Raw genomic sequence first — 25,188 nt, 5'->3', positions numbered from 1 at the left:
TGGTACCAGCCATAGTGGGTTGGCCATCCACGTCAATCATTAATCAAGAAAATGCCTCCACAAACTTGTCTATGGGCATTCCCAAGGGAGCGTTTTCTCAGCTGAGATTCCCTCTTCCCCCTAACTCTAGCTGTGTCAAGTTTACCCAAAAAGAAAGAAAGAAAGACTAACAGAAGCCAACATTATAACCATGTGAAAAGAACTTCAATGAACCACACACTCTTCTTCCTGTAATACCCTTACTAGCAGAAAGGTATAAAGCAGGCTCCGTTACCATAGCTACAGAAGTCCAGAGTGCATGGAGGGCTGGGTTAGCAAAGAAAGGATAGAAGATAGATAGATAGATGATAGATAGATAGATAGATAGATAGATAGATAGACAGACAATAGATAGATAGACGATAGATAGATAGATAGATAGATAGATAGATAGACAGACAGACTATAGATAGATAGATAGATAGATAGACAGACAGACAATAGATAGACAGATAGATAGACAGACAGACAATAGATAGATAGATAGATAGATAGATAGACAGACAGACAATAGATAGACAGATAGATAGACAGACAGACAATAGATAGATAGATAGATAGATAGATAGATAGACAGACAGACAATAGATAGATAGATAGATAGATAGACAGACAATAGATAGATAGATAGACAGACAATAGATAGATAGATAGACAAACAATAGATAGATAGACAGACAGACAATAAATAGATAGATAGATAGACAGACAATAGATAGATAGACAATAGATAGATAGATAGATAGACAGACAGACAATAGATAGATAGATAGACAGACAATAGATAGATAGACAGACAATAGATAGATAGATAGATAGACAATAGATAGATAGATAGATAGATAGATAGACAGACAATAGATAGATAGAGAGACAGATAGATAGACAGACAGACAATAGATAGATAGATAGACAGACAATAGATAGATAGACGATAGATAGATAGATAGATAGACAGACAGACTATAGATAGATAGATAGATAGATAGATAGATAGACAGACAATAGATAGCTAGATAGATAGACAGACAATAGATAGATAGATAGACAGATAGATAGACAGACAGACAATAGATAGATAGATAGATAGATAGATAGACAGACAGACAATAGATAGATAGATAGACAGACAATAGATAGATAGACAGACAATAGATAGATAGATAGACAGACAATAGATAGATAGATAGATAGATAGACAGACAATAGATAGATAGATAGATAGACAAACAATAGATAGATAGATAGATAGACAGACAGACAATAGATAGATAGATAGACAGACAATAGATAGATAGACAATAGATAGATAGATAGATAGACAGACAGACAATAGATAGATAGATAGACAGACAGACAATAGATAGATAGATAGATAGATAGACAGACAATAGATAGATAGACAGATAGACAGACAGACAATAGATAGATAGATAGACAGACAATAGATAGATAGATAGATAGACAGACAATAGATAGATAGACAGACAATAGATAGATAGATAGATAAACAGACAGACAATAGATAGATAGATAGATAGATAGATAGACAGACAATAGATAGATAGATAGATAGACAGACAATAGATAGATAGACAATAGATAGATAGATAGACAGACAATAGATAGATAGATAGACAGACAATAGATAGATAGACAATAGATAGATAGATAGATAGACAGACAGACAATAGATAGATAGATAGATAGATAGATAGATAGACAGAAAATAGATAGATAGACAATAGATAGATAGATAGATAGATAGACAGACAATAGATAGATAGATAGATAGACAGACAGACAATAGATAGATAGACAGACAATAGATAATTAGACAGACAATAGATAGATAGACAGACAATAGATAGATAGATAGATAGATAGATAGATAGATAGATAGATAGATAGATAGATAGATAGATAGATGATAGAGATGAGAGTGAGAGATGGACAAATAGATGATAGATAGGCAGACAGCTTCCTTTTAAAGCTTACTTTTAGTGTCCTTATTTTAGAATTTAAATTTCCTATGTGAGCGTGCACATTCAACAACAACAACAATGAAATGTATTAGCATAAAAGTTCCAGAAGCGTATCAGGATTTGGGCTTTGGCCCATCATTTCATGAAGAATGGAAGAGAAATTAAAAGTTTTGAAAAAACTTAACCAAGTTACTGTTTATGGTTTTATAAGAATCAAAGCTCAAGGATTCAGGCTGAGTTAATTCATATCAATCTAGAAACAAGAAAGAGGAAACACATAAATCTTATAAGAGCATATGTTACAAAATGGAAACTGAGATCATGTTTATAACTGCAAGAAACGGACTCCTTTAGGTCCGATCATCAGTTTTAATTCTGGGGATCTCTTAAATACTGTGTTTATTGACTCTTTGGGACCAATGCCTTGGTAGCAAGAAATATAGTGATGTTTGAGAGTGTACTCCAGGACACCATATACTCTGCTGTGTCCGCCATGGTCTGGAGAGGAAAATAACCAAAGGGTGAATCTGTGCTATAAAAAGGAATTTACTAGATCAGTTTACACAGCGGGGGCTTGATCGCCATCTACACACTGGAGAACCTGAGAGGCGGGGAGCTGCTCAGTCCATGAGACTGGGTGCCCAGCAGTTCCAATCAGGCCTGAAGGTTTGGAGCATTCCTGGGAAGTTGCTGGTCTTTTATCCACATTGAAAGGCCAAGCTGCAGTCTGGTGTCAGAGGAGGGTGGAGGTGGGAAGCAAGGAGGGGACCTGCTGCTTCCTGCCTGAGTTGTGGCTCTGTGTCTGGTGCTCAGACCTAAGCCATACCTCCCCACATCTGGAGCATGAACCTGCCAAAACCAGCCCCTGCCCACTGACCCTTGGATCACGACCCATCCTTGGCATGCTGGGGAATCTTCCAGTGTCTCCAGACAGCTGTCCCAAGCAACTCCCCTACCTCCCCTGGTCTACTTCCCTCCATGAGAGCACTTCATCCCTGCCAGGTCCCCCCTGCCTTGTAGCTGCTGAGACTGTGTGACAAGGCATGGAGGACTGAGTAAGGCCCGTGTGTAGGGCAATCAGTCACAGATCACACCACTTCCTCCCAGGAGCTAAGTCAGAAGAGGAAGCACCAAGCTAAGGCGTGTCTGCCAGAGAAGACCCAGAACCAGCTGATTAGGAGCTGAAGAACCCCCAGCTGAGCCGAGGACTCTAAGGAGCCAAGCGGTGAGTGGGGGCCTGTCCCTGTGGCTCTTAGAGAGGATACCTCAGTGTTAATCTTCTCTAAGCAGCAGGAGACCTGACCCCAGCCCTGGTAAGGATCCTGTGGCCTCTCTATGACCCCAGACCAGGGAGTCAGAAAGAAAACTGTTCCAAGACTACCCGGTCAAGGCCCTGTAGTAGGAGAGGCCCCTTGCAACCTCCAGGAAGAACCATGAAGAAGGCTAGGAACACCCAGAGCTGAGAACATGAGGTCAGGCTGGTGAAGAATAAGCACAGATGCACAGGTCTCCTGCTTTGGTTCTAGGATCCCATACACTATCTGGGCCTCCAGAGACATAGTGGCTGCCAGACCCAGCAGAGACTGGATGATCCTCTTGTAGGGAGGGCTTCCTAACCCCAGGCTGGAAGTGGAGGGTCTAGGAAGGACTGGAGCTGTGGGGGAAGTTCCCAGGGCAATCGGCAGGAGCCAGTTGTGTCTGCCTCTTCCTGCCTCAGTTGGTCCCCCTCTCTTCGCACCTCTAGCCCCGATAAATCTACTTTCAGACTCACCTGTGTGAGGGACGGTGGGTCTGTTTGTGTGATATGTGTGTCTGTGCACGTGCGTACAGGTCTGTGTGAAGTGTGCTGGTATGCACATGCATGCCTGTATGTATGTACAATTATGTCTGTGTGATGCATGTGTGTGTGATATGTATCGTATGCAGGTACATGCCCATGTATGAGTATCTATTACATATATGTGTGTACAGTGTGTGCTTAGGTGTCCATGTTGTGTGTGTGTGTGTGTGTGTGTGTGTGTCTTCCTTAGTGATGTCATGTGAATCCCTGGTGCTCAGGCTTTAAAAGGCCTGGTCTGGTAGATGTCACACTTGGTAAGCATTGTGCTTAAGGGAACAATACTGGTGTGGGATTCTGGTTCTGGTAACCCTAACCTCTCCACCACGGTCAGGTTCATTCATAAGAGCTGTTCTCAAGGCCTCTGGCAGACGAGGGGGCAACTAAAGTCATGGCTCTGGATCCCAGGGCTCCCCTTGGATCTTCTAGGATCTGAACACTGTGGCCTGCCCCTTTCCCAGCCACCATCACCACCCCGAGCTTACCGACTGTAGGGCTGGGTCCCTGCACTGCTGTCCTTTGATACGTGGAAGGACAGCATGTATGGCCTCTGCTTCCTATAGCGCCTGAGGCAGCAGTCGTGACAGGAGAGGACTGGGGTGGTGAGAGCAGCAGGGAAGCCGTAGCACCAACCGCCTTCCTGGAACAGTGACTCCACGCTTGTGACATGGAGGCCAGCACCAGACTGGGAGCCATGCATGGAGAGAAGAGCTGCTGAGGACTCTGGGATGCTGTCATCAGGTCACCTCCCAGAGAGGATGCAGTGCAAACTGAGGCTGTGTGGGAACGGATGGCCAGCCGGCAGAGGGGACACCGTGGAAACGGGGAGCCCTGTTTCTACTGGATCAGTCACCAATACCCTGGGTTGGCCCTGACCCCACTGGGCCTTCCATAGCCTCACCCCTGCTCATAACTTGGCAGCATAGGTCTTATCATTTCCTGTGGGCAAGAGATGTAGACACGGGCTGGGGGCACGGCTCTGGGATGCTTAGACCTGGCCGGTATGAGATGCAGAGACCTCTGAGGCACGATGCTGCTGTTATAGAAGCTTCCAGGTATGGGGTTCTTCTGTCCCAGCCCTAGGCAGGGCTCTCTTGGTGCTCTAGAGTCTGAGAGTACAGTCAGCTCCAGGAAAGCAGTTCTTCCCAGCTGGATTTTAAGTGGCATCCATTGTGTTTGGAACATTTGGAGTGGAAACTCAGTAGAAGTGGGGGCAATGCAGACGCTGAAGGGACCGGTAGAGGCAGAATCCAGTAATCTTTAAGGATAGACTAGATACATCTAGTCTTTTACCAGGAGGGGCCGAAAAGCACTTGCTAGAGGGATGAGTGGGTGAAAGAGTGAACAAGAGCCATCCAGTGATTGATGGAGCATAGCTCCCGCCATGGTCTAATCCACTCCAGGATTGTATGTGTTGGGAACAACAGAGCCAGTGGGTTGTGGAATCTGCAGTCTCGGGCAGTGTGTTAGCTACTGCAGAACTGAGAGCTCTTCTAAGACCTGCCATGGATCAAGACAATGAAAGACTCCAGTGTGAAGGGGGAGGGGCTTCCAAGGCTCTGCCCAGCACTATTGGCAGTTGATGGCTGTCATGGGAGGGAGAGTCATTCTTCTTTGGGGGGAGCCCTGTTCCAACAGATGACAGCAAGGCCACATGCATGTAAGAAGCACAAGCTGAATTCAGCAGGCTCAAAATAATATTTAATTTTAATTTTTAATAATTATTTTAATTTTAAATAATTTGTTATTTATTTAACGATTATTTGATAATTTAAGAATTATTTAATAACTCTTAACAGCAGTTAAGAATGCTTGCTGCTCTTCCAGCAACCTCAGTTCAGTCTCCAAGGCAAACATGAGACAAACAATTTCTGTAATATCAGCTCCAGGGGATCAGACACCCACTTCTGGCTACCTCGAGCATCCACACACATGTGGAATAGATAGATAGATAGATAGATAGATAGATAGATAGATAGATAGATAGATAGATTAGATAAGCATGGACACATGAATTTAAAAATTAAGTAAATACTAAATAATGAAGGATGTAAAGTTGGGAGGGAGATGTGGGCGTTGGCTGAGAAGTGGAGGTGGATGTGATTAAGTTACATTGCACACATTATGAAATTCTCATAAAGAAAAAGCCTTATCCTTAAAAGATGTCACTATATACATTTATAGAGAAAACTGGAAGACATAGACAGGATTACTGGAGAAACTGGGAATACTGGTGATGGAGTAGCTTGTCCCTACCCGGAGCATTGGGTCTCAGAACAGTGTTTTGATGCCCTGGTTCTCATCTGCCCCCCTACCCCGGGTCTTTTGTGAGTGAACAGACAGAAGTGACTCCACCTTGGCACTGGACTTCCATGGAAACTATTGAGTGGGCTGTGGTCATCACGAGCCTTTAATTTTGTGTTCCCTAAGACACGGTGGCCATGGGTTGCCGCTTGCTCTTCCTCCAAACCCACCCTGGGCTTCTGCCAATTTCCCCCTGCTCGCTCCTGTAACTCTTGACACAGGGATCTCTCCCAGGGAGCCTGGGGCTTCTGAGGGCTGGGTGGAGGGTTTTGCAACTGGGACAACTTCACAACAGGAAGTCACCCACCTCTTCTTGCTGGTCTCAGCCACCTGCCCTCACTGGTATCTGCTTTTCATGGGAACATGTTACATAGATGGGATCCATTTTCCCTCCGAGGCATCCCTCAGGTCCCACGTGTTTGCAGATTGATTTAACCTAAAACAAGGTCTTCATTCGATGCCTGTGTTTGGTGCCAAGGGAGGGGACCCGGGTCCTCAACAGAATCTCCACAAAAGGAAACTTACCAAAGCCCAAAGCAGGGGCTGTGGTAAGCCTCACCACTTCCTGAGAGAGTGCTGGGCTGTGCCATCACTTCCCCAGGGAAAGAGCTGGCTTTGCTGTAGACTTCTGGTGAGTTGGTGGGTCCTGGGTTTCCTAGTGTGGTCACTTTTAGGGTTGTTTGGAGTGCCTGCCTGTCACCAGCCTGCGAGATGAGTCTCTCAGGCCATTCTTTGTAATAACCACAGGATTCTCATAAGCAAGGAGCGATGTGGGGGATGGGAGGTGGCAGCACCGCCACCCTGGCAGGCTACCTGTCACCAGGTCATTGAGACACTGCATCTGTGGGTTAGTCTTGCAGTAACCCGGGCCCCTTCCTGTTCTCTGGAGAGTGTAGGGTACACCGAGGTCTATATCCATCCTGTTCAAATTTCCCGATCAAAGGATACAAGAGTTTTCACGCTGCCACTGGCGTTTTGTTTGGTTTGGTTCGGTTTTTGTGGGGGGAAGGGGGAGTCCAGTCGGTACCCTTGGCAAGAGAACAAATCTAAGTTAGGAGATATTCACCCAGAGCTGGTGATCTACTCAGTAACTAAGTCTGGCCAGAGACAACTAGTCAACCCTGAAACTGTCCACTTTCAGACACCTTAAGGACAGGTTGAAGGCTGTGATAGAGAACAAGCAGCGGCCTACAGCCACACATGAATAGCTCCCAGCACTACCAGGACAAACAGAGTCTCAGCTTGCAACCCAGGTTCCATCTTTGAAGGCTCGGCCTCAGCAGCATGGAGCACATATAGCATTTGTAACATGTGGTGGGTGTGCAGTGTCTGTGTTGACATATAGCACATGGTGTGTGTGTGTGCGTGCGTGCATGTGTGTGTGTGTTGCATATGTCTGTATATATCACCTACGGTGAGTGCCCTGTCTTCTGCGCTTGGTGCCCCAGCCACGTCAATAGGCCTGTGGCTCTCCACTTCCTCCTTCCCTGAGCCTGGCGACATTGGTGACTGACTTTGCATGGACCCTATCTGATTCTTACACCCTGAGGTATCAGGGACTAGATCCTCTTCACCCTCAACAGCCTTGCATTTCAGACAATCCAGAAGAGGCTTTGTAGGAGGTCAGCCTTGACTCACCAGGTCCTTCCCTCCACAGGACATGCTGGGCCGGCACCCCCTGCTGCTCATTCTAACTGGACTGCTCTCCCTGGGATGTGGTGAGTTCTATGAAGTCAGCTCCTATGAGGTCTGCTGGGAAAAACAGACACACCCTGTGGGCATCACTCCACTCACAGAGCCAAACGGGGCTTCCAGTCCTGACCCCTTTCCTCCCCACCCCTATTGACTCTGGAGCAGCTGGGATGGGCAGAACCTACTCACCCAACTTTCTCCCCAGCCCTGACTCAGTGGTGTACCAAGGACAACGTGAACACCTGTCAGGACTGCATCAGGTCAGGGCCTCACTGTGCCTGGTGCCAGAAGCTGGTAAGAAACCCATGGGTTGACGGGTGGAGTATAACATCCATTCTCTCTGTCTCTCTCCATTTCTCTCTGTGTATGCGTGTGTGACTCTCTCTGGTCTCCACCCTCCCCCACGACTGTCTGCTTCATCTGTCTGTCTCTCCTTCCTTTCTTCCCCCCAATGCATACATGCATCTCTATCTTGCTTAATATTCTGTGACTATCATTGGCTCAATGATGCTTTAGTGTCTCAAGCCTGCCCAGGGGCCCCTCTGGATGTTCTGGATTCCCCCAGATGTGACTCTCCCCATTTTTTAAAAATACATTGAGGGTGGGGTGTGTGTGTGTCTGTCTGTCTGTGTGTCTCTTTCTGTATGTTTGTGTCTATGTGTGTGTGTATTTCTGTGTCTCTGTATGTGTGTCTATGTGCCTGTGTATGTGTGCGTGATATAGGTATATGTACTCATGCACACAAGTAGAGTACAGAAGAGGACATCAGTCTCTGCCTATTCCTTCTCAATTCCTAGAGCCGAGCTGGTGGCCAGAGTGCTTATGCTGGGTTACAGGCACATGCGGCATTTATTTGTGTGTAGATGCCGTGATTTGAACTCAAGTCCTCAGTGCTAGAGAGAGTAGTTCAAGGGCAGAAAGGGGCCTCGAGCTGCCTGATTTGAAGCTCTCAAGGAGACCGCGGTTGTCTCAAGGCCAGTTATTCCTTGGTAGGCTGCCCCCATTCACAGAGATTTCTATGCCAAAGTGTAATGGCAAGTGAAGAGGAGATAGGCTGGGATCTCTAGTCCCTATGGTCCATCAGCTTCCTTGTGACACAACCTGGTCCTTTCTCCAGAACTTCACAGGCCGAGGGCAGCCAGAGTCTCTCCGCTGTGACACCCCGGAGCAACTGTTGTTAAGGGGCTGCACATCTGAGTACCTCGTGGACCCCAAGAGCCTTGCTGAACCCCAGGAGGACAAGGACAGGGACCAGAAGCAGCTGTCCCCGCAAAATGTGACGCTTCACTTGAGACCAGGTAGGGTCGAACTTGCCTGGTGAGAACCGGGCACGTGGTGTTTACGGGAGCTCAGCCAGCATCCCTGTTGTCACTGTGGACAGGTAGACTGTGGTTTAGTTTCTTCTGACAGTGTTGAGATTCCTGACAGAGGCAGCTCAAATGGGAGAGGGTTTGACTCACAGTTCAGGGGTACAGCCCATCAAGATGAGGGCGCCATAGCAGCGGGAGCTTGAAGCAGCTGGGCACAGGACACCCACAGTCAGGAAGCAGAGGGTGATGGATGCATGCCGCTGCAAGTGCATGTCATAGAGCACAGGATCCCAGCCAGGGAGTGGTGCCGCCCACAGTGGGCGCGTCTACCCGCCTCAACTCACAGACTCAGGACAGTCGCGCACAGGCTGGCCCTGAGACCTTTCTCCCAGGTGATTCTAGATTGTGTAAGGTGGAAAGCCAACACTTGCCATTGTAGGGTGTGTGTCCAGGTTGGCCTGAAGGTTGCTGGGATCCTCATGACTGATGTCCACTCTCCAGACACCTGAGCTCCCAAATACTCTCAGTAAACTGAGGCAGGAGATGCACTTGAATTCAGGGATTGATTCAAGGGTAGACACACACACACACCCTTACCACACACCATGTTCATCATAATTGCATTTTTAATTTAAAAGACTGAGGTTCTCCATACATAGCTCTGCCTCTTGCTAACTCTCAGCAAGCAAATCTCCCCCAGCCTCCATTGTCTGCTGTCTACACTGGATGCCTGGTCTCCCTTTTAACCCTGTGCTATGTTTTTGTTCTGCTTTGCTTTGGTTTTGAGAAAGGAGAACAAACCATTTGGAAAATACTGTTGCATTCACTCTCAGAAGGCCAAGTGTTCTTGAGAGAAGAAGGGCACTGATGAGTCTTGGCACTGATGAGTCTTGCAACTGAGAAACTCTTTAAACCAGTCTGCCCAATAGATGATGTGACTGTGGCCACAGCAAGTGTTTCGGAGCACAGGTCCCAGTGTTGATACGAGGCCTGGCCCCAGGGAGCCAGGGTAGTAAATTGAGCCATGGGCAGAAGCAAATGGCTTGTGTGGGCTCACAAGACATCCTGCTCATGGATCTGGAGAATGGAAGCCCAAAATCAGGGTGCTGGGGTTGCTGGGTTCCTCAGAAGCCACTTCAGACATCTGTTTGGTGTTCCCACATGGCAGGAAGACGCAGGAAAGGTTTCAGTGCCCTCTCCCTTTTAAGCAGGGCCTCACTATGTAGCCCACACTGACTTCCAATTCACAGAGATTTTTCTGCTCTGCCTCCTTAGTGCTGAGGTTAAAGGTTGTGCACCACCAGGTACAGATAGCTATCGGTCCCTTTTAAAGGATGCTATCCCAGGCAGCAATGATGAAAGAAACTGAGAAGACCGAGGTGCTACTAGAGAGAACCGTTCATGTGCAACCCCTGCTCAGTACCAGTGTCCTAAGACAACACAGCCCAGCATGATACCCTTCTCCTTTACAGGTCAAGCGGCAGCATTCAACGTGAGCGTCCAGAGGACCCAGGACAACTCTGTTGACCTGTACATCTTGATGGCCATCTCTGACTCCACGCAAGACCATCTTTCCAATGTCCAGACACTGGGCAGTGACCTGCTCCAAGCCCTCAATGAGATCACCAGATCAGGCCATATTGGTGAGGTCCATAGCCACTGGCCTGGCTGCCCCCAAACAGCACTCTTTTACCTGAAGAGCGATGTCCTCCCTTACACTTGGACATCTGTGTTCACATTCATGCACTTGTATGTGTGTGCATAGCCACATGCACACCCACACGCAGGCTAACACATGTATTAGACCACATGTGCACACACATTCTCAAATACATACAGTGACACAGATGAATAATTTATTTTCACACCTGTACATGCTCACATTCATATAGGAACACACATATGTAAACTGTGTCCAGGTGTATACACGATTTTGAATGCTCACATGTATGCACAGGAACTCCCACAACATACATACTCAAACGCACACATCCACCATTCTGTTTTCTCCCTTGCTTTACTATAAGGCAGGGAAACTGAGGTTGTGTCCAGGTATCTCCCAGGCTCACCTCACTATCTTAGACCCAGCCTCCCAGCCTCATCTGTCCTCCTCAGGCTTCGGATTCATCAGGAACATGACCTTCCAGCACATCCTGAAGCTGACCGATGACTCCGGTCAGTTTCAGAAGGAACTGGTGAAACAACTGGTTTCTGGAAACCTGGAGACTCCCAAGGGACAACTGGATGCTATGATACAAGTCGCCACGTGCCTGGTGAGCCTACCAAGCCCTTCTAAGGCCTGAAGACTTCTCTGGTGCTGCAAGCTATTGTGCCAGCCATGTTCTCTCAAAGGGTCAAGTCACCCCTTTGCTGGCTGTCAGCCTGAGAGGAATAACCCTCACTAGACTTCTGGAAAGCCGCAGGAGGTGGCTGGGGGGTGAGAGGAGGAAGAGGGCAAAAGAACCTGCAAGATTACCTGCAGATTCACTATTATCTGTGATGCCTTCTGAAGAACCTGTCAAGTGACCATAGTAACCTGGGCCTCATCCTACACGTCCTGAGTCAGGGGCCCACTCTCACCTCCAAGGCAAGATAACAATCCCTGGCCAGAGTTTGCTCCTACTTCTCTTCTCTCACCCACACACCGTCCCACATCTGTCCCTGGCTGTCTCTTAATGTCACTGTTGCAGCAAGCTCACTCTGCGCCGGCTCAGCTCTTTTCTCTCAGCTCTCCGGCCTCCCTGGTGTCAGACTACAGCGTGCTGCAAGCACACACCCCTTTTCGGGGATTCTCCAGGAAGATGCAGTTCCCCTGTGGGCCCTGTATTCACACTTGGGATTTGCCTGTCATGATGGACACCACAGATTTGGGGGGGATGTTTTGGGGAGCCAGTCCTGGGTCTGGAGGGATGGACTGTAGAAGTTTTGCCTATTGGGAAGTAGATACACATTTCATGTCCCCTCACCTCACACTTCGGGCATCTTATTAGACACACCCCAGACTCAATCTCGACTCTCTTTCTGTTGTCTGGCTGCTGTGAAACCCCAGAGCCGGTGGGGGGGGGGCGGGGAGGGGCAGGCTTCAGGCTGCCACACCTGGCTCCTGAGGTGGCCAGCAGAAAAAGTACAGCGGGTAACCCCAGGCCATTCGTTTCTCAGGGAGAAATCGGTTGGCGCAATGGGACACGGTTTCTGGTGCTCGTCACGGACAACGATCTCCACTTGGCTAAAGACAAGAGTTCGGGTACCAGACTGAATCCCAGTGATAGTCATTGTCACTTGGAAGATGGCATGTTCAAGAGCAGAAGAGAACCTGTGAGCCCCTTCCTTCCCTGGTGTCATCTGAGGCTTAGCCCTGCATGACACAAGACAGGAACCCAAATGGGAGAAAAAACAGGACTCTTATAAACTTGCCCCCTCATAACAGCCAGGTCAGGATCACACAGGGTCACCTCTCCAGAGCCTTAAATACCTCTTTCCAACCTAAGAAACAAATTCAAGAAAAACTCAAAAGCTGTGACTGGTCCTATTAGGTCTCAGGTATCAGCCTCAGGCCGGAGCACAGCGGCAAGACACCAAGACATACCAAAGAGAGTCTTCCCTGTTCTTCAAGTCAGTGGGGGAGTCACAAAGAAATGGAGATGGGCTGGAGGGCTAAAAGGAGCCACTGAGAACAGTCCCTAGGGGATGGAGTGGGCTAGGAGGAAGGGCCCTGCAGGCAAGCTGCAGCAGGGTAACTTTGAAGAGTCTAGAAGGGAGGACAATGAAGACCCCCCCCCCTTCCTGAGTCCCAACCTAGCATGGCAGCCGTGGGTCCCTGTTAGAGTGGGGTCTAACAGAGCCACAAATGACTGGATGTGGGTTATAAGGAAGCCTGAGAGGTTGCCAGGATTAGAGGGATCCTGGGTCTACACCAAGAGACCAAGCACACTGCAACCTTTGGTATTTTCTTAACTGTCTTTCAACATCATTCATTTCTGCTGAATTCTGTTCACATATTTGTACACCTTGTTCAGATAAGGTGCTGCCACAGGACAAGGGTGATATCATAGTCCTCAGAGCCATAGTCCACTGGGTGGCCTGACGGGATGCCCCTTCTCCCCAGGACGACCATTCAGTGCTCCAGCTGGCAAGGAAACTGGCTGAAAACAACATCCAGCCCATTGTCATGGTGCCCTCGAGGATGGTGAAAACACATGAGGTAAGAGAGGTGGGTCTTGACCAAGAGTGGCAGGCATTTCAGTTGCAGCGTGAGGAAGCCCAGCATTCTTGCGGAATCACGGGAGTGGAGTCCTGCTTCCACTTGGGAAGGGCCTGAGACCAGAATGAGACACAAGTCCAGCAGTCTGAGACAAGGAAGATAGCCATGATCTATTTGCCTGATGACCAGTTCTTATGGGTCAGCAGGATCCCTACAGTAGAACCTCAGAGCTGCAGTCTGCAGTGGGACCATTTGGGACCTCCTCCTCTATGAGGACTGCTCTAGGGACTTCTGAGCTGATCCATCCGGTTAATTCAGAAAGCAGCTGCCCCCAGTAACAAATTCTCCCCATCTGACAGTGACATCAGTGTCCCCTGACATCATCCATCCTCAGAGACACACTCGTGTGACACATGAGAATTCAGGTTGACTCCCCTTGTGCCTGGACTCTCTAAAGCTGTGTGGCCTTGCACAACAGCCGGGTGCAGGGCTGGGTTGAATAAGAACATGAATCTTGGGGGAGGAAGCCCTACAATGGCCGGGGAGTTGACTGTGGCTGGATGTGCGTTGCTGAATGAGGACGCAGGGTTGTGTCACATCACAGGTCTCAGGCAGGCCTTGGTTGCCAGGACAACAGGAAAACCACACTTCTTGCTGTTAGGTTCCCAGGCTCCAGAGAAGGAAAGCTACCCTACAGAGATAGTAAGAGGAGAGGTGGCAGCCTGGAATACCGCCATCACAGCAGCCACGGGGAACAGTGGTTTGGCTCTGCACGGGTTGCCAGCTAGCGGAACAAAGAGGAGGCCACTCCATTGTCAGGATGTCACAGCCCCTATGTCCATCTGTGACTGGGCTATGACAATCCCTCCTCACAGAGCTGTAGTGGGTCAGGAGTCATACTCCCATAGACAGCATGGTGACAAGGGAGGAAGCCACAGATGGGAGACTTGAGGCCCACCACTTCCTTTGCCCTGAGAGGTCATAGGCCTCCATAAGGCTCTGTTCTCGGGAGGTTGGTCAATGCCACAGGGAGCACATGAGAATGTTACACACAAGACCCTTCCCGTGGATGCTTCTGGACTGAGGGGAAAGCAACTTTCATAAACAGGACAAGGCAGAGCCCGAATTTTCTGGTGGGCTGGTCCCATAGCCAAGACAAATGACATTGTTTGAGCTGACGAGCTCAGAGAGGTTTGGTGGCCTGGATGTAAAAAGCCTACTGTGCTCACAGAGAGGGCAGAGAAGTGTCTATCCTGACTGTCGGTAGGATTTGTCTGGAAAGGGTACCAACATTTCCTTTTCATGACATGTGACACGGTCCTTGAGTGACACTAGGCAATTGTGGGGAGGATGATGGTCTGTCAGCTATCCAGGGATTCAGGCTGAGCCACCTCCAGGGACACTCTGGGAAGCAGATCAGCTCTGCCAGGGCTGATTGTCACAGGGTTGTTTAACATGGTCCCCATTGAAATCAGATTGCTCAAACCCAGTGATGCTCAGTAAGGCTAACCTCTTCCTCCTCTTCCTGTAATTTTATCACTTTCTATTGCCATCCGTGCCCCTATGTATCATGGGTATGATTTCTGTCCACCGTGATGATATGGTGAAGATATTGTCCCGTGATAAGACAGGTGTGTGTTCCCCAGTCAGTGATATCAACAGCTTGAAAATGGAACTGCCTGCCAGGGGCACCTACACCACAGGCATGAGAGTACTAAGAGCCAGGTGTCGGCACTTGGCAGCATGTCACCGATGCTCCTTCTGCGACTCTGTGAAGTGGAGACTCAGTTGAGCATCATCCTAGCCACTTGGAGAGCTGGAGAGACCCCCTGGGTATCACAAGCCCTCACGAGCACGGAGGAGGTCCCAGGTGCCAGCTTGATCTTCTCTCTCAACAGAGACTCACCACGTTCATCTCCACGTTGGCCATCAGGGAACTTTCGGGTGACCCCAGCAGTGTGGCACAGTTCATTAAGGACACCTACAGGGTGAGTCTCCTGGAGTAGCTGCGTGAGATGGTCTGAACCTCACAGTTAGCAGAGCTGGCTTACGGAACCCTGCTTGTAACCTCCGGCAGCCCCGACCAGCACCCTACAGTCTTCTGGACAGACACAGAGGACAGGGCAGTTCCTCTTACTGGTGAATGAGTGTGTGGCTCACAGATCTCCTCTGGCTCTCTCTAAAACGTGAGTTCCAAGTCCTACCCAGATGGGGCTCTCTCCTGCCTACCGCCATGGAGATATTGGAGGGCAGGTGGCCATGGAAGAGCACATGCTGTCTCACAGGCTGGGGAGACCACAGACGTCGCCTTAGTAAATTCAGATGCTGTGTAGACAGTCTTGGGAAGAAGGGCCTGCCCTAGTTCCCTTTCTGTTACTGTGTTAAAGAGAAAGCACCCACAGTGAACTAGGCCCTCCTGTATCAAGTAGCAATTAAGAAAATGCCCATAGACGTGCCCACAGGCCAGTCTGATAGGCCAATTCCTCAACCGAGGTTGCCTCTTCCAAAGGGACTTCCAAAGGTTTGTATTAAGCTGACAGAAACCAACCAGCGCAGCACCTCCTGCATGCCGGTCCCACTCCTGCCCCAGGCAAACGCTGCAGACCTTCATTCCTCATCCCCCCCCCCCTGGTGTGTTGTCTATCCAGCTGCATCCAAATCCACTCCCTCGGGGTCCCAGGGTTCCGGTAGACACCAGCTTGCATGACATACTGCATTGCTCGGGGCTTACAGATACAGAAATGTACAAGTGACGGGTGTCCTTAAATTCTGAACTAGCCTTCTGTGACCAAACATCCTGGGATCCGCCAGCACAGTGTGTGGGGGCCCCGGTAACACTGCCGCCAGTGACCATGGAGAGGTTTCATCTCCTTCTCTAGCCTTGTGAACCCCAGATGCTCCCCAAAAGACTCTGTGCCAGGCCCTGCCAAGTCTAGCTCTGCCTTTCTAGGGATGACTCAGGTGACGCCATCCTTGCCCTCTTGCCAGATGCCACCTGTTCCCTTTCTCCTCCCATCTGTGCTCCGTCTCTCACATCTTCAACAGTCTGTGGCTCCTCCTCAGCTGGCCCTGGCGTTCAGCAGTGAGGGGACTGTCCTCAAAGGGCTCACAGCTGTGTCTATGCTGATCTCCTACCAATGGCCTGTCTCAGAGCAAGCCATGGCGTCGACCTGCTGGCCTGCCCTGACATGCTCACTGAGCTACCAATAGGTGTTTGTGTCATCAACTGGTGTGCAGGGGAGGAAGGGCATGAAAAGTGTAACAGTGCCACAGTACTGGGGGGCAGGGACAGCTGAACCTGTCACCCCTGAGCATGGCTTTTCTCTGCCCACAGAGACTCACCTCCAGAGTCTTCCTGGACCACACCACCATCCCCAACACCCTGAAAGTCACCTACGACTCCTTCTGCAGTAACGGGGCATCAAGTACAGGCAAATCCAGAGGGGAGTGTGACGGTGTACAGATCAACGACCAGGTGAGCCTGGGCTTCCCAACCCAGCATGCTAGAGGGCCCACCAGGTATTTCAATAACTCAATCTCAGGGACATTCAGGAGGAAACAGAGGCTCACCTGGAGCAAGCAAACGGGAAAGCAATTGGTGGCCAGCGGCCAGACGCTTCTCCCTTTAAACATCACTTGGCAGACTGGTGCTGTCTATACGGTAATGTTAAGGAGCAGGAAGGCACCAAATGCGCAGACCAGGAAACCCCACACCCCTCCTGGAATAACCCAGACACACTAACCAGTCATGCAATAACAGCACCCCCTAGGGGGCAATTGCTAGACATGAAGGGAGATTAAAAAATAAGGTATGGATTGGGTCAGCTTTTCTGACTTTTGTTTCATTTTACCTTTTGATGGAAACATCAAGTCTCAAGCCACACAGGTGAGCAGAAAAACAAGCTGACTTCTTTCCCTAACAAATATAAATTTGTTATCCAAGTTTTAATCTTTCTTTTAGCTCATGAACTAACATCACCACACACACACACACACACACACACACACACACACACCTACACACACCCCAAACAGAATACCATCCCTTCATGCTGGGTGATTCATATGAGAAACTGACAAATTTTATTCTAAATTTTAGATGGTGCGTTACTTATTTTTACTGACATTTCTTCTCTATCTTTAAGTACCATTGGCTTAAACTGATTTCAGATGTAGCCTGATTTTGCAAACCAGCACTCTCTGTCATCAGCCCTGCCATCTTTGCGGCACCTGTGTGTGCTGTCACAGCCTGGGACACTCACCTCTATTCTGGGTTGGATAAAGAACACCACACTCCCTGTGGCATTCTATTATCTTAGCACTCTGGACACAAGGGAAAACTGTGCTCCACACATTCACTGTTAAAAATCTCCTATTGTATGGATAATGAAAAACGCTACCTCCCTAGTCTGATTCACAGTAGGGCTTGGCTGCTGGTTAGTAAGGGCTGGGGTGGGGTAGAGTGGGGGTCTGGACTCCCTATAGCTTGATCCATAGTCTGTCCCAAGATCCTCTGCTTCAGAAAGAACCCATGCCACCCCTCCCCAGACATCACCCTGATCCCTCCCAGCACCCATGAGGGGAAGGAGTAGGACTATGACCCTGGTCACCCATGGCCCCTGTCTAAGCCCCATTACCCTCCTCCAGGTCACCTTCCAGGTCACTGTCATGGCTTCAAAGTGCATTCAGAAGCAGGTCTTTGTCATCCAGGCCCTAAGCTTCACTGATACGGTGACCGTGCGGGTCCTTCCCCGGTGTGAGTGCCAGTGCCGGGACCCGAGTCAGGAGCACGGCCTCTGTGGGGGAAAGGGTGTCATGGAGTGTGGCATCTGCAGGTGAGGCAGGTACATGCTGCCCTTGGCAGTCCAACCCATGGGAAGGGTATCTATGGATGAGGTGATCACAGACAGCCAACAGCACTTTCTTTCCCTAGATAGCTCCTAGGCTGCAGGTGTGAGGAGCTGGTGGGGAGCCTGGGGTTCACACTCCCAAAGTCCTTGCTATCACTCCCCAAGCCATGGTATTCCTCGACAATTCCGACTTCACTCTCCACTCTCTGGCCACGAAGGGTCCCAGGCAGAGAATTGGCTCACAGGAAACTCCTCTCACCAGAAGACAGATCTAGTAGCAGGCAAGGACTGAGACCAAGTCAAAGCTTAGGTCTGGTTTATCAGCTACCAGAGATCCAGGGACATTCAGAAGCCTCAAGTAGTGTACCATTTGCCCCATTGTCTGCGCGATGCCATCGTAGCCTGTCAGAGGGACTGTTCATGGGCCAAGGACAAGCTTATGCTTGGCCACCCTACCCAGGGCGGCCTTGGGTCTACCTCAGGTGCGCACTCAGAACACCACTGAGAAAGGAGTGGCCGTGGTGTGCCATACTTTCCAGGTGTTTGGATGTGTGCACTGGGCCCAAGGGCTGAAGGTGTAACCACTTCAGGGAAGAACCTGATCACTGCCCTTCCTGTATGGCCACAGGTGCAACTCTGGCTACACAGGGGAAAACTGTGAGTGCCAGACACAGGGCCAGAGCAGCCAGGAACTGCAGAGAAGCTGCCAGAAAGACAACAGCTCCCTTGTGTGCTCAGGATTGGGAGACTGCATCTGTGGGCGGTGTGAGTGCCATCGCAGTGACGACCCCAGCAAAGTGATCTTTGGGCAGTACTGCGAGTGTGACAGTGTAAACTGTGAAAGATACGATGGCCAAGTCTGCGGTGGTCCACGTGAGTGACAAGGGCCACCGCAACTGGGGGATGGACTTTCTTGTCAGTTTGCACCAGAAGATGTTGAGAGGGACACTGGGACCGATGGACAGATGATTGCTAGTCTTGCCGAGCTGCACAGCAGCAGCAAGGCTGGACAGGCCTTCCATGTCTGTGAGGGTCAGCCATTGTCCCTGGAGGACAACAGAAGTAACAGTCCTCACTCAAGAGATATTCAAACACGATGTGGAGGCCCAGTCCGGCTGAAAGGCAGATGTGTTGTCGGAGGGGTGGGGGAATCTCTCTGGTCCCTGTGTCTTTGCCCAGCTGTCCTTGTGTTGTAGGGCTGGGTGAGAAGTTACTGGTAGACGCAGGCAGCAAGGAGGCTGTAAGTTCAGTCCTTCCTGGCAGGCACTATCGGGCAAGGGCCCAGGGTGATGGGAGAGTGGTTCCTAGTTCCCACCCACCTCCAGGAAGGTGAGTTGTGTGACCTCGGCTGTTTTCCAGAGAGGGGCTCCTGCTCCTGTGGCCAGTGCGTTTGCAGGGAAGCCTATGAGGGTTCAGCCTGCCAGTGTCGGAGGTCCACTGAGGGCTGTCTGAGCAAAAACCTGGTGGTGTGCAATGGCCACGGCCGCTGCCGCTGCAACAGTTGTGAGTGTGACCCCGGCTACCATCCACCGCTGTGTGAGGAGAGCTCCGCTGTTTCTCCTGCTGCTTTCTCACGCTGCCACAAGTACATGTGAGTGTCCCCAACCACCCACGCTGCCCTCACAGCTAGGCTACCTGGGAGTCCCCAGGGGTGCCACTACACCACAGTTCTCAGCAAGATCCAGCAGACCCAGCAGGAGGTGTCATTTTGAGGGGGTCTGTACCTCCCTTGGATCCAATTTCCACTGGCTCTGCCCTTTGGTCTCCTCCCAGGATCACAGTCTGCTCTACCCTCACTTACACCACTGTGCTGACCTCTAAGGGAGGCTGGGATTCTCACTAAAGGGCCAACTTGTATGTGGAACACCCGCACATATTACACTCCATGAACCTTGACACTCCCACGTCCCCTGAGACACCTGCTCATCCTTGCTTATCTGTACACCCTAATTATCAGGGCACCCTTACACGGCAGTCTACGCTCACACAGTAATACACCTTGGCATCCCTGTGAAGTCTTGCACAGCTAGACAAACTGATCCACCAGTGCACCCTGACACACCAGTTTGCACTCACATAACACGCATCTTGACAAACTCACACAGCCTTGCACACAGTACTCTCTCATTCACCAGTGCTCCCGAACATACACGTACACAGTGACACTTCGTGCACCCTGACACACACACAGCCTTACACACCAGCACACCCTTATTGGCTGGGACATGCGCACACACCAGTATGCACTCACTCACCATTCACCCTGACACACCCATGCAGCCAGACACCCATAAAGTCTCGTACACTTATAAATCCTGACACACTCATGCATCTTGCATAGTGCTGCACCCAACACACTTGTGTACCCTCACACAGTGTGCACCTTGCCCATCCTTGTGCCCTTGACACCCCCTCGCCATCCTATTTCATCAAACTCATTCCCAACTTCTCCTCAGCTCCTGTGCCAAGTGCTTAAAACTCAGCAATGGAGCACCTTGCTTCTGGGAGTGTATGGATCTGTTGAGTTCAGAATTTCATCGCAAGAACTGCAGTGAACAGGATGCAGAGGGCTGCTGGACGACCTACACTGTGCGCCAGCGAGACCGGAGAAGCATCTATTCCATCTATGTAGAGGAGAGCCGAGGTAAGGCTGGACAGTGCCCAGATCTGGTGAGGTAGGACATGGTGACAAGAACTCTAACCCAAGAGCCTCTGCAGATAGCAAGAGGGCTGCAAAGGGAAGGGTCTCACTCCAGTGGGCAAGGATACCCAGTAGCAGAAGGAGAACTATCCAGGATACCTGGGCAGGTAAGCAGTACCCTCACCTGGCCCTACACCAGGAGATGGTTGGCAGACAGGTACCTCTGGTGGTAACTCCAGTCTGTGTTGAGCATGGCTCCATGGAAGCACCACACCTTACAGTTGGAGCATCTCCCATTTGATGGGAGGGCCCCAAGGACTGGTACCGGTTAGCTGTTTCAAGACACCTATCACGAGTCTCAAAGGAATGGAGTGAATGCCTCTCAAGCACTCTTTGCCCCACGCAGCTCAAGTCCTGGACAATAATATCTGTGAATGGAAGATTCTGACCTAGTCTTTGTGGGGTCCATGGCATGGTCCTGTTGCAACTACAGTTAAAATGAAACAAAGACCATGTGGTGAGCGGCCCATTCTCCTGGAGGGAAAAATGAGATCATTGAGACAAGGAGACCCAGTAGGTCAGTGGTCACAACAGTCATCAGCCCACGGGCACCATACATCCTCTACGGGTACAAGTTTGTTCCTGAGCATGCCAAAAAGCTATTAGAAGTTCCCAGAAGAAAAAATGGCAATACTCACATTGTCTTTTTTCTTTTTTAAATCTCATCTGGCAACCAGGAGGACAGTGTCCTCCTGGTGACCACACAGAACTGTTGAGTGTCCTATTCGACACAGTACTGTAAGAGGACACGGTGAACATGGTCTTCTTCGTGACCAAACAGACCCAGCACTATCAGAAATCAAGGTGCACATAGTCAGGAACCATATTAATACAATTCTAGCCACAGTTGGGTTAACACACACCTATCAGGGACCAGGTAGATATAGTAGTGGTATGGTCCCGTCAGGCATGAGGAAATAATCATCTCGGTGTATAAAGTGGTTGCTCCCTTGTCAGGTGGACACTGTCCAGTCATCAGTACAAGGTGTGTTTATACTGCCTGGGACCAAGTGGACATGGTCCTGTCTTGAACTGAGATAGGCATGATCCTGCCAAATATTGCTGTCCTGGTCAGGAGTAAGACTGGAGGTGGACAGGTTGAGCTGGGTTGAGTCCAGAAGTAGTATGGACAGATACCACCCTTGGATGGAAATGGCAGAAGAGATAGGGGACTAAGTGATAGTTTGAAGGTCCAGGGTTCTCCAACAGATGGATGAGACACAGTTTGGAGAAGTGAGGAGTGACAATGGCCAAAGATGTGGAAGATGGCGGATTTGGGCAGAAGGTAAGATGTCCTTACAGGTCATAGGCATGCAGCTCCAGAATTCTAGTTTCTCGTCCCATTCTTACTTAGCTGAAAGGACAAAGGCAGAGAGATTGCTTGAGCAACCCAAGAAATGTTGGCCAGCAGCACACTGGAACTCCTATAGGACAGAAACCTGAGCCTACTGTTCTCCAGCCCTTCTCAAGTTGAAACCCATGAGAGTAGGAGGGGCACAGACTCTGGGTGAGGACCTGTCCTCAAGCCATAATCATGAACTTCTCCTGGGGTCCCCATTCCCACTGTGCAGTAAGATGGCTTAGGGTCCCTCGGGAATGTCCATAACTTTCTCTGTGAATAAAATGCCAGGCCTAGTGGCCTTTAAGTATCATTTGGGACCACAGAGACTGGCCTTGCTTTCTGATGCTGACTGAGGCTGTGTTCTCTTGTCTACCCATGTTGTGTGGCAGAGAGCGAGTCTCTGGAGCAGGACCCTCTGGGAGAGTGGGTGGCATGCAGAGGCTGTGGACTTGTGGGTAGATACTCACATAATTCATGGCTTGTGCTTTTTCCTTAGAGTGTCCCAGTGTCACCACCATTGTGCTGGGCATTGCGGTGGGTGTCCTGCTGCTTGCTGTCCTCCTATTGGTCTTATGGATAATCCACCTGAAGGAAACCCAGAAGGTCAAGCTTTCCAGAATGGGTGGGGTTCAGCGCGCGCTGGACCAGCGTAAGTGACTAGACTATATGATCCTGCACCCTGCTATGCTCTGTAACTTCTCACACTGTAGGTCGTGGCTGTTTCTGGAGGTCAGCAAACACCCTGCCTCAGCAGCTCAGCTGAGCGCATACTATAAAAGCTTTGCTGCAAAGACTTAATTCATGGGAAGGCCTTCCATTTCTGCCTTGGTCCTCAAAGTGACATTTTTAAACTGACCTGGTAGCCTCCAAGAGAGTCCCAGAAGTCCTCCCCACACAAACAAAGTCATGTTTGGTTTCTCCCCAGAAGAGCCTCATCTTCAAGAACAGCACCATAAGGAATTACCATGGTGGCATCAAGAGAGACGGGAGACCTGATGAAGATAAGGCATCACCATGGTGGCATCAGGAGAGACAGGAGACCTGATGAAGATAAGGCATCGGGACCAACCAGAATGAACCCACCAACCACACCTCCACACTATAACCAACCAGGAAATGGCTTATACTCCCCAAAATCACCAACACAAAAGCTGGCTTTATTTGTTCCCATAGCGACCAAGATGCCAGATCTTCAGTGGACTTCTTTCCAAGGACAGCCCCCTCTTCAATCATTCATAAAACTTTGAGGAAAAAAATAAACTTCCTAAGTCTTAGGAGGCCAGACGCATGCTTTCTGTGTGAAAAGTAAGAAACCAGTTCAATTAAATGTAGGGCTAATTTACATGTTAAACATCTCTTTTGGGTTTGTGTTCCTGTGTACATACATGTCAGGAGGTGACATTAGGCGCCTTCTTCCATTACTCTCTACCTTATTTTTTGAGACAAGGTCTTTCCTTGATCTTGAAGCTCACCAGTTGGATAGACTGGCTAGCCAGTGAGTTCTAGGGTTTCCCCTTCCCAGAACTAGCCCAACGTTTATATTGTTTCTGGGAATACAGGTCACCATGGGCAGGAAGGCCATGATAACCAGAACATGAGGAAGCTGGTCCCTTTGCATCTGCAGTCAGGGATCAGAGAGAGATGAATGCTGGCATTCATACTTTCTCTCTTTTTATTTGGTCCTGGACCCTCGCTCACCTATAGGATGGTGCTGCCCATGTCTGGGGTGAATCTTCCTACCTCAGTTACACCTGCTTGGAAATGCCCTTCCTTCAGAGTGTCTCCTAGGTGATTCCAAATCGAGTCAAGTTGGCAATCAAGATTAACCACCACAGGCTATAGTCATGTTGTCAACAGATGACTGTGGACCTTGGGCTTTCTCAGCATCCGTCATTCCAGGAGTTGACTTCCTTTTCCTTCCTTCCTTCTTTCCTTCCTTCCTTCCTTCCTTCCTTCCTTCCTTCCTTCCTTCTTCCTTCTTTCTTTCCTTTTCTTTTCTCTGTGGTTTCTCTCCTTCTTCTTATAAAGTGAGCACAAGGATTGTGGAGGCTTCAATCTGATGACTTTGCCTAATCTAATAATTTTCCAAAGGCTCTGGTGTTAGCCACCACACTGAAATTAATCTTCTATCCCCTTACTACCATTAACATATAGTTTGGAAATATTAATCCCCTGCAGGAGTTTTGGGAAACAAACCAGCTTCAAACCACATCTGCACACCCATTTCCACAAAAAACAAACAAACAAACAAAAAGAAAAAAACCTTGGCTGGTTTTTAGGACCATCATCCATGAGCTTAGGAAGACTTGATGCCAGGGTAGGCATTCTTGTGATATTTCCTTCTATGTCCATTCTGCTTCACCTGCTCCTTGCTAGATCACTTGTCCACCGTTTGGCCTTTCTAGGGACCACCCTTTGCCCAGTGTAGGGTTTTCCTTTTCTCTTCTTTTCATGTCATTCTTCTTGATGATCTCCAGAACCCTTCCCTTCCATAGTGAACCAGGGTAGAGCCAGCACACAGAAAGTATTTCTCCAGTATTCTCTGGATTTTTTTTTTATTGTACACATCATCAATCTCCACTCATGAATTAGGCACTATAGAGAACCCAATGGCAAGTCCTTCTAGACTGCCAGCAAAATGTGTTCTTTCTGTTAAATATCCTTAGTCTACTCTTGCCCACAGCGTCCTCTCTGAGTCAGCTTGGCATCCCAGGATACCTATCTCTAAATTCCTGTCTTACCATGATTTTGTCTTAGATTTAAGCAATCCTGAAGGAAACAATTTTCCAAAGGACTTAGTACCCTATAGAAATAATGATAAAATCCCCCCCATCCCTCAGTCTTAGTCAGTGTTCTATACTATGAAGAAACACCATGACCACACAACAACTCCTATAAAGGAAAACATTTAATTGGAGCTTGCTTAC

General features: G+C 49.2%; 1 protein-coding gene across 2 annotated transcripts; it reads left to right on the top strand.

Annotated features, from left to right (window-relative positions):
- The first annotated feature begins 3,164 nt into the window (after positions 1-3,164).
- Positions 3,165-23,545, top strand: LOC142843632 (integrin beta-2-like protein). Of its 2 annotated transcripts, none has more exons than XM_075961295.1 (16): positions 3,165-3,249; positions 7,823-7,883; positions 8,063-8,151; positions 8,975-9,155; positions 10,640-10,810; positions 11,283-11,440; positions 12,327-12,482; positions 13,273-13,368; positions 15,267-15,356; positions 16,703-16,843; positions 18,016-18,203; positions 18,847-19,091; positions 19,578-19,809; positions 20,675-20,862; positions 22,758-22,910; positions 23,190-23,545. In XM_075961295.1, the coding sequence occupies exons 2-16, from the start codon at positions 7,826-7,828 to the stop codon at positions 23,255-23,257; spliced, it is 2,214 nt and encodes a 737-aa protein (XP_075817410.1). In that variant the 5' UTR covers positions 3,165-3,249; positions 7,823-7,825; the 3' UTR covers positions 23,258-23,545. The 2 variants fall into 2 exon arrangements, with proteins under 2 accessions (XP_075817410.1, XP_075817400.1); XM_075961285.1 differs by having other exon boundaries at positions 23,187-23,545.
- The last annotated feature ends 1,643 nt before the right edge of the window (positions 23,546-25,188 follow it).

The sequence above is a fragment of the Microtus pennsylvanicus genome, chromosome 1, assembly GCF_037038515.1.
Source record: "Microtus pennsylvanicus isolate mMicPen1 chromosome 1, mMicPen1.hap1, whole genome shotgun sequence".
NCBI classification, from domain to species: Eukaryota; Metazoa; Chordata; class Mammalia; order Rodentia; family Cricetidae; genus Microtus; species Microtus pennsylvanicus.
The sequence above is the reverse complement of the archived record's forward strand: the minus strand, read 5'-3'. Positions and strand labels throughout refer to the sequence as shown.